Here is an 18848-nt window from a genome sequence, read left to right on the forward strand (position 1 = left end):
CTGCACATTCTTTCTCTTACAAGAACCAAATGTCCTCCGAACTTCCCACTGTTTCTGCATTCAGTGCCTACTGCAGCATTGAAGGGAACAGGAGGGAGGCCTGACCCAGCTGCCCTACTTCTACTCCCAAATGCCCTGAGTTTGGATGCATCAGGCGCATATCCAAAAGTCAGACTTCAGTGAACCTTTGAGATCAGTCACATGGTGAGGCATCTTGGAAGGAAGCTTTGGGAAAGTTGGATTTTAAAGGATTTTTAAGATGTGTCAGACTTGTTGCCGCCTCTTGCTGCTGTATAAGCTCAGCCTTTGGTTAATCCTGTCGCAGGTGTCATCTGCCATCCTACACTCACCAGCACCTCCCAACCCTAGTGGCCAAGATACCTCCGAAATCCTAAAGGGGAGGCTAGAGAGAAAGCCCTGGATCCTGCCATTGTGAGTGTGAGGCCTGACTTTGAAGACGTGCTCAAGAGTTCTTACAGGTAGACACTGTGTCTAGCACAGTGCTAGATATCTACTTGCCTGGGCAGCCAGGTGTTCAATTAGTCCCTCAGTCCATTAGCTAATGGCCCTGGAGCTGCAGATCTGTGCTCTGTGGCTGCTGATGATTAAGACAGAGAATGGGGAAGTTTTGCCTGAGGGGGTCCCTGTCTCCTTTGCCCAGGACTCAGCTAGGGAAAGAAAGGTGCTTGCAGCTTAGAAGCAGGCTCTCTGGTCTTCAGTGACGCGAACCAGTGGTCAGAGTGCCATCAGTGGGAGCTCAGATGCCTCCTGAGAACATTGACCTAAATAGTACTAGCCACAGGGCATAGAGAGCCATAGTGAAGACTCACCCAGAAGGAGCCGAATAATGGACCATGAGTTAGAATGTAGGGGTCTGCAGCCAGATAAGGAATGGAGAATTGTCTTTTCTAAAATTAGATAGGTGCTTGTGGTAAAAAAAAAATGTGAAACCAGCATTGATGATTATAAGTTGAAAAATAGAGGCTTCTTTGCAACTTCCTTTTTTCTCTAGAAATAACCATTTAAAAGTGTTGCAATATTCTAGAGGAAGTATCTCATGCACATGAACGTTTCTAGTGGATGCATGTTTCTGTATTAAATATTATATATCTTAAACTTAACATGCGCATATCTGTAAGTGGGATCATGATAAAAGTTCTATTATATACTGTGTTGTTGCTTGCTTTTTTTGTTCAGAAGTGTCAGTATGAAATGATACTGCATCAATCCAGCATTTTATCATACTTTGGGAGCCCCCCTGATGTGTCAGGTACTGTTGCAGTTGCTGAGGAATCCATTGGCTGTGTTAAAAACATGAAAACCAGTTATTTGAAAGCAGAGCAGCCTAACCTGTGTGAATGAACACATTGTTGTTACAAGTATTCAAGCAGAGGCTGACTACTTAGGAACTTATAGAAGAGTTTCGTTAAGGAAGTGCATTAAGATCTTCTTAGTAATAGCTTTATTGAGGTATAATCATATGCCATAAAATTGTAATTAGTTCACAATTCAGCATCGTTTGGTTCTTAGCATGTTCACACTTAGTTGTATACCCATCACCACTAACTGCAGAAAATCTTCTTGGCCTTTCCTCAAAATCCTCTACCTATCAGTATTTACTTCCCATTATCCATCCTTACCCTAACCTGGAAACCACAGATTTGCTGGATGTTTTATGGATTTTCCTACCCTGGGCATTTGATATAAGTAGAATCATTCGGTATCATTCAATACATGACTGGCTTCTTTCATTTCGTATCGCCTTCTCAAGGTTTACTTGTGTTATCTGTGTGTTGGTATTCCATTATTTTTTGTTGCTGAACAGTATTCCATTGTATGGATAGACCAAATTCACTTATTTATCCATCCCTATTGATGGATATTTAGGTAACTTCCATTTTGTCACTGTGATTAAAAACACTGCTATGAACATTTGTGAATAAGTTTTTGTGTGAAAATGTGTTTTCTGTTCTCTCAGTGTGTGGGTTGGTTGAGGTGTCAACTTGACTGGATGGAGAGATTTCTGGAGAGGTGTCATTATCTGTCTTTGTGTTGGATGTTTAATCCATTTATATTTAATGAATTGCTGGTAAGTTGAGATTTATATAACTATTTTGCCTCTCTCCCTCCCTCTCTCTCTCTCTCTCTCTCTCTCTCTCTCTCTCTCTCTCTCTCACATGCTAGACAGTGAAGCCAGGGCCACTGAGCTGCACTCCTAGACCTTGAAGTTTGTTCTCTGTATGGGTCACATTTTTTCATTATTCAACTCCATTGCTGCCTTCTTTTGTGGGTATTTTCTAGGCTACTGTTTTAATTTCCTTGTCATTTCTCTTACTGTATTTCCTTCTGCTATTTTCTTGGTGCATCCTCTGGGTTACATCTTAGCCTGTAGCAGTCTCAGGTGTTTCCTGGGCACACACAGCCCTGCACATGCATGTGATCTTCTCAATCCCCAGGAGTACCTGGGAGCGTTTCAAGGTCTTTTTTGGAATCTCATCCATTTTTTCCTTTTATATTTTCTTTTGTCATCTTGTTTGCTCCACGTGCTTTCACTACCTTAGGGAAAGGCAGTTTCAAAATTACTGTTAGGATTTTAGACAAACACTCTAGGAAGGAGGCTCTCTTCACTGATTGAATTCTGAGTCAGGTCACATAAAAGCATACTTTTTGAGTGGAGACATTCAGATAGGTCAAACAGTGATGTCCAGGTTAGTCAAACAGGGACAATTGCCCCTGACAGGGAGCTTTGAGGACTTCAACTCATGATGGCTGCTCTGGTGGCGGCATGGATGCTGCTTTTCCAAGTTACCATGACTGTGGGGCTTTGGTTTTTAAGGCTGCTGTAGACCTAGGACAAGCAGAGTGGCCCCAGTGTAAGTCAGAAAGCAAAGCAAAATATATCATGGTTTCTGTTATATGAGAAGCCCCAAATGTAAATGAATTAAAGAGTAAAATGAAGGGAAATGATAGGAAACAGGGATGCAGACATTTTGGAGATGGGGAAGGGGATCAAAGAATCTAGGAGGAAGATAGGGAGGGGAGTTACAAGGATAAGAAAAAATCAAGAATTATGAATGCACTGATGCCCCCAGAATGAATCGCTAAAAAAACCAAAAAACAAAAATCAACCAACCCCGCCCCAAAACAACAAAAAGCCCCAGAAAAGCAACAAAGCTTACCATCTAAACAATATTCAGCCATTTTTTTAAAAAAATGGATTGTTGTGTATCTTTAGCTAATTTTTAAAGTTTGGAAAATTTTGTTGTGTTAATTTTTTGCCAGTGTTGTAATTGCTTTTGTAGAGGAAAGATCACTTTGAAGTCCTGAAGTTAATCCAGATTAGGGTCTTTTAACTTTAATATTCAATAATTCTAACTTCTATGATTCTTATTGGTGTCACTACCACGTGAGTGATGGTAACACGGAGGTTGGAAGGTACTTCAGGTGTCAGAGCAAACTCGTCCAGACAGAAGCCATTGTCCCACTGCCAAATGGCCCTTTCATCAAAGAGAACATGTTGTAATGTTATGTTTACTTAGCATGAATATATCAACTACTCCTATAGACTTCTGAGAAAAGGCCCCATAAAACATAACACAACAATAAAGAAAAAAAAAGATCAGCTAACAGACACAGATAAACTGGTGTTTCCACACACTTGGGTGTGGTTGCTGTAATTTTTTCCTGAACTTCCTGGTAGCCAAGGGAAAAAGGGGAAAGCCAGATGAAGTTCTCACTGTCTGGTAAAAGAACATAAGCAAATGTGTCTATCAGAGCAGATTGCTTTCCTGGCACTGATCTCTGGGAGGAATTCACTAAGTGGGTCTTGCTGTCACAGAAGGATATTTCTTCCATACCACTCCTGTCAAACAATACTCCCGTCAAGGTATTTCCATTCTAATAAAGCTCAAGGTCACAGCAAGCAAAGGCAGGAAGTGTCACGGAGGAAGGAGCAGGCAACTGCAGGGGCAGGATTGGAGGAGAAGGAGAGAGGACGCTTCCAGCCAGGGGTGGGAGGAGTATGTCAGGGATGAATTCATCAAGAGCTGTCATTTGAGGACAGCTCTGAGGGATAAACAAGATTTTAGGAAGTGGAGAAGGGTAGGGAAATGGGGCTTCTGGGCACAAGAGGCCCATTTCGGAGACATTCTTTAGATTTAACTGGCAGATTTTGGTGATCATTTGGATATGGATGGATGAAGCCCCAAGCTGGTCACTTAGGTGGGGATGGGGAGACTTGGTCGGGTGAGGGGTTATACTGGGACTCTGGACCTGTACGGTGACCATTCACCATGAGAATGGTAGTTGTATCTGAAAACTCTCAGTGATCATGCATAGTTTGCTAAACAGCGTATAAATCTCAGAGTACCCATATGAGGTAGAAAGTCTTGTGGAAATTGGGAACTAAAGCAACCAAATAGCTTGCATGCCATCACTGGTAGGGACTCAGACAGTCTGAGTCTCCACCAGGATCAGCGAATTTTTCTTATGTAGGTCAGATAGTAAATGGATTAGGCTTTGTGGGCCATGTGGTCTGTGTCGTAACTACTCCTCTCTGACATGTACTGCTGTAGCTATAAATAACACACAAATGAATGGGTGCAGCTGTATTCCAGTGCGACTTTATTTAAAAAGCAGGCAGAAGAAGTCTGTACTGTATTTGGCTTATGGCCATAGTTTGCCAACACCTGGTCCAGGGTGTTGTATGTATTCTGCCCGATCAGCCAACAGTCTCCACCCTAGATAAATAATACGGGTGCAGATGGCTGCATAGTGAAACCTCGCGGGATTGTACGGATGAGAATAGCCTCGTTTTTCATTAAGTTTGCCCTTTGCCTGCTGCAGAATCTAGCCTGATTATGTCACTTGGTTTCGCTGGTATTAGATTAGATCCCCTCCTTTCCAAATCAAGGTGTCTTTTACTCTCCCAAACTGCCTTTCTGCGGATCTTAATTCCTCCTATTTGAAAGATTTTCTCTAGAGTTTAGAAGCTGGAGGGGCAGGGAGCAAGGAGATGCTGAAAACTTTGGCTCAGCCTTTAGATTTCTGCCTTAGGAAACTTCGCTGTCTTTTTGTCCATTACCTTCAGAATCACTTCCTCCCTGCCTTCAGGTGACAACTACAGAATGTAGTTTGATAGTTTTTCCATCTCTCCAGGTGTCTCTGTTGGTCTTGTCTTGTCTTCAGGTGATGCACACAGGCTGACACCCTGCTCCAGAGCTGAGCCAGGTGAGGGTGCTGAGAAGCTTGGAGACTCGTCCAGTCACTTTAACAAATCTTTACTTTGACAAATCCAGCTAGAAACGAGGCAGAGTTATGGTTCCTGAGCTTGCAAGGCTCACAGAATATTATAGTAAATAGACATTATATGAAAAACCATCAATGTTATCATATGAATTGTAGTAAGTGCTACAAAGGATGTATATGTTTTTTCAAAAGAGGGAATGCCTCCCGTGCATAGTGTGAGAACAATAACTAATTCTTGGCACGTAAAGACAATGGCAACCTAGTATCTTTTACTTCTGGCTTTTATTCTTGTCCTTATGTTTCTTTTTCTCATAGAACCGAAAAAATGCTTCAACATTTGTTTTTTTTTTTAATATAACCAATATTACTAATCCCCTACACTTCTGTAATCTTAAACAAGGAAACAATTGCTTTTACTTGTATCCTCATTTGATCTCAGGCTATGATGTAAACTTCCACTGTTTAAAAGTTTTGTGGTATGAGGGATCAAACCCCGGAGTTCTGTACCACTGAGCTCTATCTCTGGTCCTTTTCAATTTTGCAACTGGGATTTGCTAAATTGCCCAGGTGGGACTCAAATTTGTGATCCTTCTGCCTCAGCTTCCCTCAGTGGTGGGATTACAGGTGTGCACCACCACATCCAGAGCGTCTCACTTTTACAGATGAGGAGACTTTGTTCAAGTTTTAAAATCACTTATGACAAGTTCAGGGTTTTTAAAGTGGTAAAAGAAAGTAAAAGCCTTCCTGCATCTGATTATGTGAGCCAGAAATTAAGCACTGTTTGAGTGTGAAGTCAAACTTTTTTATACTGGTTTGAATAGGACTTATTTCTTGGTTCAAGTCACTTACCTTTTCTGATCCTAGCTCATGCTAATTGCCCAATAAATTCCAGTTAATAACACTGCCATTATTACTATAGACAATGTAGCAGAGAGAGTGCTCAAAATAAAGCTTTAGAAATGAGCAGGAAAACTTGGATAAGCTAAAAAAAAAAAAAAAGTAAACCCACTGGGCTTCTTTATTTGCAAAGTGAACTTGGAACTCTATTGGCTTAGAGTTTTCACGGTGATTAAAGGAGGGAATGTCCCCACACCTGGCAGTGGGTCAGCCCTCAGAAGTGGCCATTCCTTATTAGCAGTGGAGGCAAGGTGTTGGCCAGAGTTAGACTCATCCGGGTAGGGCAGGTGGCGGGAAAGTCCCATGGGGTTGGTAAGAGGATGTCTGGGAATATAGGTGTGTTGGGGTCACTTGGCCACAGCCTTATGGCTGATATTCAGGCAGGAAGGAAGAAATAAGAACTGAGCTCCAGAGACTGAACTTGGGGACAAGAAGCGTGCAGAAAAGAGTCAGCATTGGAAAGGAAAGGAGACACTGTGGCAGGAAACAGGCGTAGGAGAACCAGGGGTGCATACGGCTGAACTGATGATGACCTACTAGTGGTTCCTCTCACTTCTTTTGATTTGAAAGCCAAATCAGCTTCAGAGCCTGCAGGTGGTGGCTGGAGGAGTTGGGATCCTGGGCCACTCTGGGTATAGCCTATGGCTCAGCTGGTGAATGAGATGGCATAGCCCGGGGCATATAAAATAATTGGTGATGAGTGGTGGCGAGAAGGAATCAAGAAACCTGGAGATCCTCTCCCAGTCTTACATCACAAGGCACTGCTGCTGGGAAGGTCGCTGATCCTCTCAGCACTGCATGGGGCTTCTGAGCTCACTGCAGTTACAGGCGAATTTGCCACTGATACTTGAGAGAAGCTAGTGTTCATCCTGGATGCTGATAATTTTTTTTCAGCAGTGGAGATTGAACCCTGGTCCTTTGCATTCAGCTGTATCCCCAGCCTTATTTTATTCTTTACTTTGAGACAGTCTCACTAAGTTGCCTAAGCAGAACTCCGACTTGCATCCCTCCTGTCTCAGCCTCCCGAACCACTGAAATTACAATTGGGTGCCAGTCCATTTGGCTTGACAATGAATCTTATGTCCAGGGCAGGCCAGAGAGGAGAGCTTGAGTTCCTTCTTCCCAGTTCTTATGTGCACCAAATGCCTGATATGGCCCTTCTCTCTCGAAGGCCAATAGCTGCCTCATTATCAGAAAGAACTAGGACTAGGGCTTCATTAGCCAAAAGCAATGCTTCTTTCACTAGTAGAGAAGAGACCTGGGGGCCGAGTTATCTGGATTGAAGTGGTATATTAACTCATTTCCATTACTGTAACAAAATACCTGAGGCTGTTAATGAGTAAAAATGTTTATTTAGCTCATAGTTTTTGAAGTTGCAGAGAATGGTACCATCATCAGCCCAGCTCTGATGAAGACCTCAGAGCTGACAGCATCACAGTGGTGGGATGAAGCCAGAGCACAAGATGAAGCCAGCTTTGTTGTTTATAACAGCTCCCTCTCATGGGAATTTACTGAGGCCCCATGAAAAGGGCATAATTGCCTTGGAGGGCAATTTATGCCCCCATGACCTAAGTACCTTGGACTAAGCCCTGCCTCTTAAAGGTCCTCTGCCTTTCAACATCACCACACTGAAGATCAGGGCTCCCACACATGAACTTTTGCAGAACAAACCACCTAAAAACCATGGGGATCAAGGACGTAGTCGAGACTGCTGCATGTTGCTAGAAGAGTCTCTGTGGTTTGGTGCTGGGGGCCTCACACTTTGGTGTGCACGAGCATAAACTGAGTATATCTCAGAGTTCAGATTTCTGGGTTGCACCTCTAACGATTCTGATTAAGCCAGTCCGAGGTGCCTGTGAGAGTCTAGTTTTAAGATGCTCCCCAGTGCAAGTGGGCCATGAATCACCCTTTGGGAAACGTGGGTGGTGTGGGTTGCGTCTCAGGCTGGGCCTTAGGAGGAGGGAATTCCGGCCTTGGGTTTCCTCTAGTGTATATGCAACCTTGGGCAAGTCTCTTTCCATCTCTGAGCCTTTATAAAATGAGGAAGTTGGGTGACATCAGCAAGACTCAATCCAAGCTGTGCAGTGGAGTTGTGTGGAAGCTTTGACCCGAGAGAACCCATGACTCAGGCTACCCTGACATTTCAACACATGGGTGAATCGCATGTTTGACTCTGTGTGTGTGTGCGTGTGCGCGCGTGTGTGTGCTTAAAGAGCGTCTGGTGACTGATTGCTGCTGGGGTTGGGGGCTGCTATCCCAGTGATGCCCAGTGCTCCTTCCATTTCCAAATTCTGAGTCCATGGGAGGCCGTATAACGTATGCCTCATTTCTTCATTTATCTGTGTCAGGAGGGAAAGACTTTCTACATAATATGATTTTCCAAACAATTAAAGAGTTTCCAAGTAACTAAAGAGTGATCATTAAATCACCGAGTTTTAAAAACTTTCACCCTACTTTGATGTTTCTTCTTAGCAAAAGATCGAAACCTTCTGATGATTTAAGGTTGTCACCGTGGTCACTCATTCAGGCACTCGCTCCACAGTCACGCATTTGGTGTCTACTCTGTGTGAAGTGCTCGTGGAGATGATGTTACAGTGCAGTCTGAAGACTGAGGGCCACAGGTCAGCAATAATGATAATGCAAACTAGTATTTAAATATTCATCCCTGCTTAGTTCTATTATCCATTCAGTGCTCACAATAATCCTCTAAGGAGGTACAATTGCATTCTCATTTTACAGAAGGTGAACCCAAAGCGAAGCATAGAGAGGTTCTGTACTTTCTCAAGGTCACACACAATAGAAATGGGGTTCAGATCCTTCTGAACTGATCCTTCTGTGTGGTCTGGGAAAAGAATGTTCCTTCCCGGAGGCTCAGTTGCCTTCTGTGTCCAGTGACCTCTGGGCGTCTTGGTCCCTCCTACCTCACAGGTCCCTGTCTGCCCCCCAGGTCCCTCAGGAGGTCTCTCATCTGCATCAAAGAGAGCCTGCGCATATTCATTGACCTGAGGGAGAGAGACAGGGCTGCAGGAGCCTGGCTGGCGGCAGGAAGACTTCACTACCTCCTGCAGGAAGACGAGCTGGTGGAGCTCTACTTCCAGGTGGGTAAGGATCTGCTGACTCGGGCATTTGTGGAAGCAGCTGCACCCTCCATAGCTGGACGAGAGATGGGAGACGGGAGACGTCCATGCCAAGAGGTTGTGGGGCTGGGAGAGAGGTGTTAGGCTGGAGGCCACTAACACGTGTCTGCCACTTACTATGGGTGTGACCTTGGAGAGGTTCCATGTCCCTTCCCAGTCTCACTTTCTCCACCTGGAAAGAGCCGGCGTTGGATCCCACTTTCAGTCATTTACACATTAAACTCCTGGCTTTGCTATATCCATGTGCCTTCTGTACCATTACTGACTTCCTTTCTTTGACTCAACTTGACATCCACTAAGGTTTCTAACATTTAGCTTTACTTTAAACAGCACTATCTGAAGTCACTGGCTTGAGGCATCAATAATCTTTTTTCCTAAAGCCCATTAGATGCTGAACTATTAAAGCAGAAGGTGTTTATTTATGTACTGCTAAAAATCACTTCTAGTATCACCTCCTCTCTCACACCATGATAGAGAAATATCAGAGAGAGAACCTCCAGGCCTTCCTGTCACCCTGGATGTGTGCAGGCTGCTGCAGATAGGGGGACTTCAGCCGAGGATTGAACTGGGGCGCCTGGATCTTACTTCTGCTACTCCTGTTGAGCTCTGGAGGCCCTTCTCTCCGCCTTGACAGCTGTCTCTGTCCACCCAGGCAGCCATCCAGACAGCCTTCAGGGCAGAGCAGCCCTCCTTGGCTCTCAAACTCTACGAAGAAGCAGGCGATGTGTTCTTCAATGGGACCCGCCACAGGCACCGCGCGGTGGAGTATTACCGGGTAAGTCCTGGACTGTGCTGTGCCCTGGCTGGGCTGCACCTGGCACCGACGCGGGCAGGCTCACCCCAGGCCTCAGCCCTGGTCCCTTTCCTCCTTCCTTGTTGGTATTTCTTATTCTTCCCTCCCTTGTCACATGCTTACGTACTCTCCTGCTCTCTGGGGAAGGATTGGATGGATGCTGTCATTCTCAGGCTTGATATGTCCTCCTTCTTGGGGCAGTGCACCGGAGTAACTATACCTCCTGGGTGCATGGTGATTGTTAGCATCATACTTCAGTGCTTACCAATCTTTCCCACTTACTACTGGTGTCGTAGTACAATATTTTAAATAATTTATTAAAATGTACTTTAAAATGCATAATACCAGCTCTTCGAAACTATGATTTCACAGTTATTATTGTAAAGGATGAGGCAAAAAGACTTGATTTAAAAAATAACACTGACTCAGTAAATTTCCAGCTATTCAGCGGATACCTCAATTGTCCTTCGCCACTGACTGCAGTTTGGGAAACTTCATTTTATTTGACCCTAAAATTTAATGTTTCCAGATATTTATTTTTTGTTTAGTTTTTATTTATCTATTAAACATTATCCAGCGCCTAGTATGTGCCAGGCTGAGTTAGAGGTCAGGAAGATAAGAAACAGTTCTTGACTAGAGAGGTGCCTATTTTCATATGCATTTTGTAAATAAGAAAATTGATGCTTGAGATGAAGTGACCTGCCTAAAGTTTCATCATAATAAAAATAACAGAAGTGGCCACTTACTGAGCACTGTTGCACACTGTTTGTACACTCAAGGGAATACTTCACATATTAGTCCTGTGACCACAGGGCTGAGAGGTGAATCACTCCCCAGGCAGTCTGAGGAAAAGCAACCTCCCTATCCTTCTCTCAGTTGCCCCTGACTTAGGGGGCCCGATGACCTCTGGCTCTTCAGCCTCTAAGACCTAGGCAGAGTACCAAGAGAAAGGAGCAGGAGAGCAAACTGAGAAAAGGCATAGCTGTGAAACATGGCGACCATCCCAAGCCCTGCCAGGAAAGGACGAGACTGAGGGTGGCAGATGCAATAGACTAAGGTTGCTGTGCTTGGGTCCTCAGGCTGGGGCCGTTCCTTTAGCAAGGAGGATGAAGGCACTCAGAACTGAGCTTCGGATTTTCAACAAGCTGACAGAGCTGCAGATCAGCCTTGAGGGCTATGAGAAGGCTCTGGAATTTGCCATGCTTGCTGCCAGGCTGAGCACAGTCACAGGTAGGTGGTCCTGACTGTCCGCTATCTTGTCAGGAGGGACAAGCCTCACACATTTGTTATGAGGAGCAACGATTGATCACATAAAGGTCACAGCATAGTGCTAGACATATAAGTCCTCCATCACATATATCCTTGGTCAGTGTGACCTGTGCCTCACTAATTCTTAATATGAAGTTGCTATTATTCCCTCAGTATTTTTATCCTCGGCAAAGGCAACACTCCCAGCACATAAGCACTTTGGTCTTAGTTTTTAATTGGTTGATTGTTAGCCAAAAGCATATTTTCCCATGAAATAAAAGTGTAAATGAAGGTCAGGCTCCCATTAGCCTAAATCACAACATAGTTGGAATAGATTGCATTTACAGCAAAAACAATGGGAAACAATCTAAGTTACTGAAGTAGAGAACAGTAGAATAAAAAAGATTAAAAAAAGAAAACATCCTCTTGACTTGGTGCTGAGGAAAAGCAGGTGTGATTAGAGAAATGGTAAATTGATTAGATGCAGGGGTAAATAAAATCTTTTGTAATGGTTCTAGAAGGGACTTCTGGACATTTTCAAGGACATCTGATGCAGATGGTACTGGACTTTATTTTGTCTAATCGCACTTGCAAGCTCTTGCTCTCTTTCCTGCTTGTTCCTTTATTACAGAAACCCTCGTCTGAGGAATTGTCTGCTAATCTCAGGAAAGGCCTTTGGGGCCCAGTCCCCTGCAAGGTGAAAGGAAGCTGTCTGTGTTCACCCCTTACAGTGAACTTTTCTGTGCTTGGATTTTTCCATATTAGAGAGTTTTCTCTCCTTTGGACTTCCTCTTTTAATTTTGGCTTTTGGCTTTTTTGAAGGTTAAAAGTGATATTTTTAGGTGACATCCAATAACCACCTTGCACATATTCCAAAACAGGCTTGTAAGCCTTTGTTCCCTGTAAGAGGTAGCATTGTATTACAGTGGTTGTTTAGATACTAAAACAACACGCCCTCCCAAACCCAAACAGCAAGTCAGACAGATACCCATTAGAAACCAAGGTCTCAAAGCCCGGTTTAATAGTGAATGGGTCTGGGTAGCATGTATCGAACCGAGTTGGAGAAGGAGCTAGGGTGCTAGCCAAGGGAGCTCTCTGAAGAGAGACTTTCATGTTGAGAAGACACTTGTTATACAGAGCTATTCCTTGTAAGGAATTCTTAGCCAGTCTTGTTACCAAGGCCCAGAACAGGGATTTAGAAATAACTCTGTCCCAGAATCTTGAATTCCAGTGTCATCTATAATAGGAGAACGTGTTCTTCAGGGATGATTGACCAGAACACATAGACACCACTTAGTTTTTCACAGTGAGCCCAATGTTTTCTTTTGTAGGATTGCTCATGGGTGAAAATTTACATTTGTTTGTGGGATTATTGAGGAATGTTGGCATCCTATAGGACCACAGCCTCATGAGGGCAGGGGCCCCTGCTGTGTTGTTTCCTATGCTCCAGGCAAGGTCCCTGACATTTAAGAGATTTTCAGACAATTTTACGGGATGCACGTGTGGATGAATGATGCAGAGTGCTGGCCACAAGGTCTCTCTCTCAGCCTTCCGATTCCTAGGAGATCAGAAGCAGAAACTGGTGGCCTTTCACCGCCTGGCTACAGTGTACTACTCACTGCATATGTACGAGATGGCTGAGGACTGCTACCTGAAGACTCTTTCCCTTTGCCCACCATGGCTACAGAGTCCCAAGGAGGCACTGTATTATGCTAAGGTGTATTATCGGCTCGGTCAACTCACCTTCTACCAGCTGAAGGTAAGAGCCAGGCATCCAAGGCTAAGTGGAGCTGCTGTCCAGCCATACACTCTCCCGACCTGGGCAATGGTGGTGAGGAGCCTTTAGGGGTGGAGTTGAGAGGTCCAGAGACCCAGGATGAGGAGTCTTGGTTTATAGGGTGGGGAAGAGCGCCACAGGGCACACCAAGCCCTCCTGGAGACTTCAAAGACACAACCAAGTCTGCTGAGAACAGAGATCATAGTTCATCCTTCTCTTCACCCTGCTGTAATTCCTGTAGCTGCTACAGCGCTCAGATACTCTGGGCACATTGCCTAGTACCTGTGACTCCCTTGAGGTCCCATAAAAATATGTCATTCTCTTCTCACTGTCCCCCAAAGAACTATAACTGCCAAAATCAAAATCAAAGTCAAGAGTACTTGATAGCACAGCCACAAAATGTTGTAGATCAACCATCACCCATTTCGTATAAAGTTCCACAAGCCTATATTTCACGAGACCCATGGGTGTATATCAATATTTTTGTGATAATAAAGTGTGGAACTGTTGCATGTAAGTATGCCTAGGTACTGAGAGGCCTTTACCTCTGATTTTCCTGCTTGCTAGGGTGCAGATCAATCTAGGACTTATTCTTCAGTCATGCCTAGAACTGTGTTGGTCATCTTCAGTTCTGTGTGTGTTACAACTCTGCATGTAGAACAATGTCCCTGTGTTTGCCTTCCCTTTACCACAGGTCCCTGTCCTTCCCAGCACAACCCTTAATTTCTTAGTGCAGTAACTTCTGAGTCTCGCCTATGTTTGGGCCTCAGGGGAGCCGCAGGGCAGCTCTACTGTTCTTTTTTCACTGGCTAGACTTTGGCCCAAATTAATTATTGACCTATGAGAGTTAGTGAGAACCAGACATCTTTCTTGCGTCTCACCCAAAAGAGCATCTGTTTCTCATCCCTGCCATGGAGTGAGGGATGGAGGGGGTGTGGGATTCCTTGGCCATCTTGCTGCAGCCCCACAGATCCCAGGAAAGTGTTCATGGATGCATTGTGCGTGGTCTGACTGCATGGTGCATGCACATCTGAAATCAGGCTGTCATCTCTTCACCTGATACCCATCAGCTTTGATTTGATGGCCAGATCATCTGCCCTTCATTTCTAGCTTTTTGGGCTTACCAGATGTTGGCTGTGTGTGGGGTGGGACAGGAAGGGTCCATGGAGTCACTGGTGCATCTTCTAGTCACTAGAGATGCATAGCTTCTAGTCAGCTACACATGAGCTTGTCTCTTCTCTTAAGGTCTTGGTTACCAAATGCTCTCTACTCTCAAAAGTATCCTTTCCTGGGAGGGAGACAAAATGATCTAACCTGCTGCTATGTAAAATAGATGCAGTTTTGTTCCTTCCACAAGGATTCTGGTGGCTGCAAAGGAAAAGCTCAACTCAAACAACTCCGGAATAGGCAGTTTATTGACTCCAGTACCTGAAAATGAAGTATAGATTTTGTTTCAGGTAGTTTTTGGTCATCATTATTACGAATTTCCCCACCTTTTCCTGTTTCCCTTGTCGCTGTATGTTATATTTGTTTGTGTCCCTTCTCCTCTGCCCCTCCAGCCCCTGGGAGGCTTAAGCCCACATCCAAAGTGTTAAGGGAGCATTTACCCTATTGGGTCACACCGAAGAGTCCTGGTACATGATGGATAGGTCAGGTTTGGGTCTCACCCATCCTGGAAGCATTGCGTCTGGGGCAGTGATGTGTCACGATTGGCCAAGCCTGCGTAAGATGCTGCCTCTATGCCCAGGGAGGAAGAGCCTGTAAATAGTGATGCCATGGGGTGGGGTGGTACAGGAGCTCCCTGGAGGAACTAGGATGTGGGGATGGGAATGTGAGGCCAGCACTGCCTCCCAGCCTATCTATCCTGCAAGTGTTTGCTAACCTTGTCTCTTTTTCTGCCCTCCTACTATGGGGTTAGGATGCTCATGATGCCACTGAGTACTTCTTGTTGGCCCTGGCTGCAGCAGTCCTGCTGGGTGACGAGGAGCTGCGGGACATAATTAGAAGCAGGCTGGACAACATCTTCCAGAGCCCCTTGTGGCACAGAAGTCCCTCAGGGTGTTCCTCAGAGCGGGCGCGGTGGTTGAGCATTGGAGGCCTGGCCCTCTGAGGACAGCTACCTCTGACCATTTGCCATGGCTGGATGCTGCCTCCCTGTCCGAGGCTCTCAGATATCGAGGGGTGGCTTTGAGTCCTCTCCTGGCCCAGGCCGCTTGTTTGCCAGGAGAAGAGCAATGTCCAGAGGGAGAAGGTCTCATCCTGGACCACACACGGAGCTGACAGTGGAGCCACAGTGGACCATCCTAGCTTGGGGCCTTATCTCTGGATTTGTCTCCAGGTACCTGTGGCCTTTCCACACAGGTGGCCTATGAAATGCAGTTTCTCATCATGTAGTTCTGGAGAAAATTAGAAAACCTTACCCCTTACCTCAGAATCTTTCTTTCTTCCCCCAGTGAGGAAATCAGGCACTATTCTAGTGAAAGTCAGGCAGATTAAAGTTTGTGCCTGTCACCCATTTTCACAGATCCTGCTACTTGTCAAGGGAAGAGCCCGTGGTCTTTTTTCTCAAAACCAAAGGAGGTGCCACTCCTTGTGCTCATGGGGACTGACACGTGAGGATTCACCATGCTCGTTAGCTAAAAAGGCAGCCTCAGGATGGCTAGGTAGACACAGGGCACGAGGCTGCTGCTGGCTGGGATTCATGTCTCCATCCTGCCCCTGGCTATGTTCCCACATGACCTTCCAGAAGCTGCAGTGAAGCTTGTGAGGGACCAAGGTTTGAAATAGAATATTAAGCATATTGTGACATAAATTACATGTAAATAGTATACATCATTAAATATCGATCATCGACATTCACACACACACACACACACACACACACACACACATTTTGTCTCCTTTGTCTTGGGTACAAATGAGATCAGAGTCTTGAAGGATGGGTTAAATACCAAGATGTCTTATTGGTTTCAGGGTAGCTCTTCACAGAGCACCTCTATTAGTAATCTATCACTGCATGATACAGGGATGGCTTGAACAACAGTTATGGATTATCTTACAGTTTCTGTGGGTCAGAAATCCAAGTGCGACTTGACTGAGTCCCCTGACTCAGGGTGGCTCTTGGGGCTGCAGTCATGGTGAGTTCAGCTATAGAAGGATCTGTGGCTGTCAGATCACACACCTGTTGGCGGGGGTCAGTTCCTTGCTGACTGTTGGCCACCATGTGGGCCTCTCCATGGCATGGTTCGCAGCATGGCAGCTCACTTCATCAGAGTGAGCAAGCCAGCAAATCCAGACAGCAGCAGTCACTGTCTTTTCATAACCTGATTGCAGAGTGACATACCCTTAGCTTTACCTATTCTATCAAGTGGGGCCATTCTGCATAGAAGGGGGTTGGTAGTTACCAAGGGCATGAACACCAGGAGATGAGAACTTACTGGGGTCATTCCTGGAGTTACTACCATTGCATGAGTCTTTTGGGAGTGGGATCAGGTATTGTCTAAGGCAGTGAACTCAAGAATGTGTTCCACCGATCAGGGGCAACAAATGCACCAGTGAGAGTGTTTGAAGTGCAAATTCTTTGACTCCATCTAAGATCTCCCAGTCAGAAGCTCTGCACCCCAGAGGCTTAACTCTGGCAAACTCCCCAGGTGATTCTAAATAGAGTTGAGGAGCAGTGCTCTAGAACAGATTTTCTTGGGTAGGTTGCCCTTGGGAAAACTAGTTGAACATGAACTTTTTGGTTCCCACTGCTAAAAAATCAGTAGGTCAGTAGTTCAAGGGTATACCCCAGGTGTGTGCATGTTTCATGAAGTCATTCACCCTTGCTCTGAGCAGTGTGAGCACACCTGAAATCAGGCTGTCATTCTCTTCACCTGATACCCATCATCTTTGATTTGATGGCCAAATCATCTGTCCTTCATTTCTAGCTTTTTGGGCTTTACCAGATGTTGGCTGTGTGCCGGGTGGGAAAGAAAGGGTCCATGGAGTCCCTGGAGAATCTTCTGGTCACCAAGGTCAGCTGCACAATGGCTCATCTCCTCTCTTAGGGTCTTGGTTGGAAAGGCTCTCCGCTCTTGAAAGGATTCTTTCCCAGGAAGGGAATGAAATGGTCTAACCCACTGCTATGTAAAATAGATGCGGTTTTGTTCCCACCACAAGCTACAAAATCTCCAAACTGGGAGGAATGTTGTGGCTGATGTTAGCCGTCTAATCTCCCACGTAGCGTCCTTTCAGCAACATTCCCTGGAGATGGCCAGGGGCACATGCATTCCAGAACACTTACGCATCTTATATTTGAAGATCGCTTGGCCTGGAACTCGTACCACGAGCTGTGCCACATCTGACTCGGGTTACAGAGCTTCTCCCTCTTCCCAGCCGCTCACCATTGTCCTCTGGCCAGATTTGACGCTGCTCCCCTGAATGTGTGATTCCCGGGGGTGTCCAGAGCTGTTGACCTTGGTTGGTGGGTGAAGAGTGCCGACGGTCACTGTAATGAATGTAAGATGGTGCATCTTCACTTTGTGTTAAGGTTTTCCTTCTCTCTGGCATCCATGTCTTAATTTGGCTCACACTGAGCTTTGTAATCACTTGAAACTCCTACATCTTCTCACTTGAACTTTCTCTTTGGTCAGGTATTTATTAATTGCTGCACATATGCATACACATGCCCATGCTCTCCCACGTACACAGACACACATGAAGGGCAATCTATCTATCTATCTATCTATCTATCTATCTATCTATCCCTTTTTTATTGTGTTGGAAGTTTTGGTCGGAATTTTCTAAGTCTGTGCATTATTATTAAGCTGTAAATACGGTAAATTTGTCTCCTACTGGGTCAGACAGAAATGTCCAAGATGCTCCCAAAGACAAGGGTAAGACTATTTTTTTCAGATGTGCAAACCATTGTATTATATAATTGCATTCACTACATCCTATATGTAAATTGCTTGTTAAAATAGCCTTTAAAATATTCAAAAAATCTCTTTAAACGTGGGCTAACTCTTCTTCATGGACTTGTGTTGATGCTTTTTTTTTTCCTCATGATCCTCATAGAGTGAAGTGATGATTAGATTGGTTCTCTAAGCAGATTTTATTATCTATATGTCATAGCCAAAGCTGATCCTCCTTCCAAAATTTTCAAGGACTGCTTGACCCTTGGTTACTTCTGCCTAATCTAAATAAAGCTGAGTGTGGTGGCACACACTTGTAAGTCCTGCACTCTGGGAAGCTGAGGCTGGAGGGTCACAGTTGAAGTTCAGCCTGGGCAGCGTTCTCAGAATTTTAAAAGTGGAGCTAGGGACAGCACCACAAAAACCAAACCAAACCCAGCTAAACCAAACCAAACCAAAACAAAAAAATCAAAAACAGAACTGCAACACTGGAAAAGCCTGTAATGCATTTTCAGCATTCAGGTGCATAATTTCCCTGTCTAATAATGTTAACATTCTGAAATCGAAAACTGCTTTTATCTTCTTCTTATTTGCCTTTCCATTAGTTTGGGATATCTTTATGTTTTGTATATGTTCGTTCATGTAACTCATTTTACAGAGGCTGATTTGGGAAGGGAAGATGCAAGGAGGAAGTGTCAGAATCGGGTGGGAGAGTGGATCACCAAGGGATGGGAAAGCTGGATTTGGACGTCAACCTGCAGGGCAGCTTTGGGCATATATTTAACGTCTCTGCACCTTAGGCCTCTGATCTCTAAAAGAAGTTCACCATTAGGTTCCTTTACTGTGTGTTATTT

At 44.9% G+C, this 18848-nt stretch overlaps 1 protein-coding gene across 5 annotated transcripts in view; it reads left to right on the top strand.

Annotated features, from left to right (window-relative positions):
* Sh3tc2 (SH3 domain and tetratricopeptide repeats 2) overlaps window positions 1-18350 on the top strand; it is a 61640-nt gene extending 43290 nt beyond the window's left edge. For 3 of the 5 annotated variants that reach the window (XM_033766722.1, XM_033766718.1, XM_033766724.1), the window contains 5 exons: window positions 9092-9242; window positions 9934-10056; window positions 11154-11304; window positions 12870-13081; window positions 15018-18350. In XM_033766722.1, coding sequence (XP_033622613.1) covers window positions 9092-9242; window positions 9934-10056; window positions 11154-11304; window positions 12870-13081; window positions 15018-15209 — 829 coding nt within the window. In that variant the 3' untranslated portion in view covers window positions 15210-18350. Of the gene's footprint in view, window positions 1-9091; window positions 9243-9933; window positions 10057-11153; window positions 11305-11953; window positions 13082-15017 lie in introns of those variants that run through there. The other 2 variants (XM_010627111.2, XM_010627115.2) reach the window with 2 other exon arrangements.
* The last annotated feature ends 498 nt before the right edge of the window (window positions 18351-18848 follow it).

This window comes from Fukomys damarensis, unplaced genomic scaffold (assembly GCF_012274545.1).
Source record: "Fukomys damarensis isolate Sample0158 unplaced genomic scaffold, DMR_v1.0_HiC HiC_scaffold_3, whole genome shotgun sequence".
NCBI lineage: Eukaryota > Metazoa > Chordata > Mammalia > Rodentia > Bathyergidae > Fukomys > Fukomys damarensis.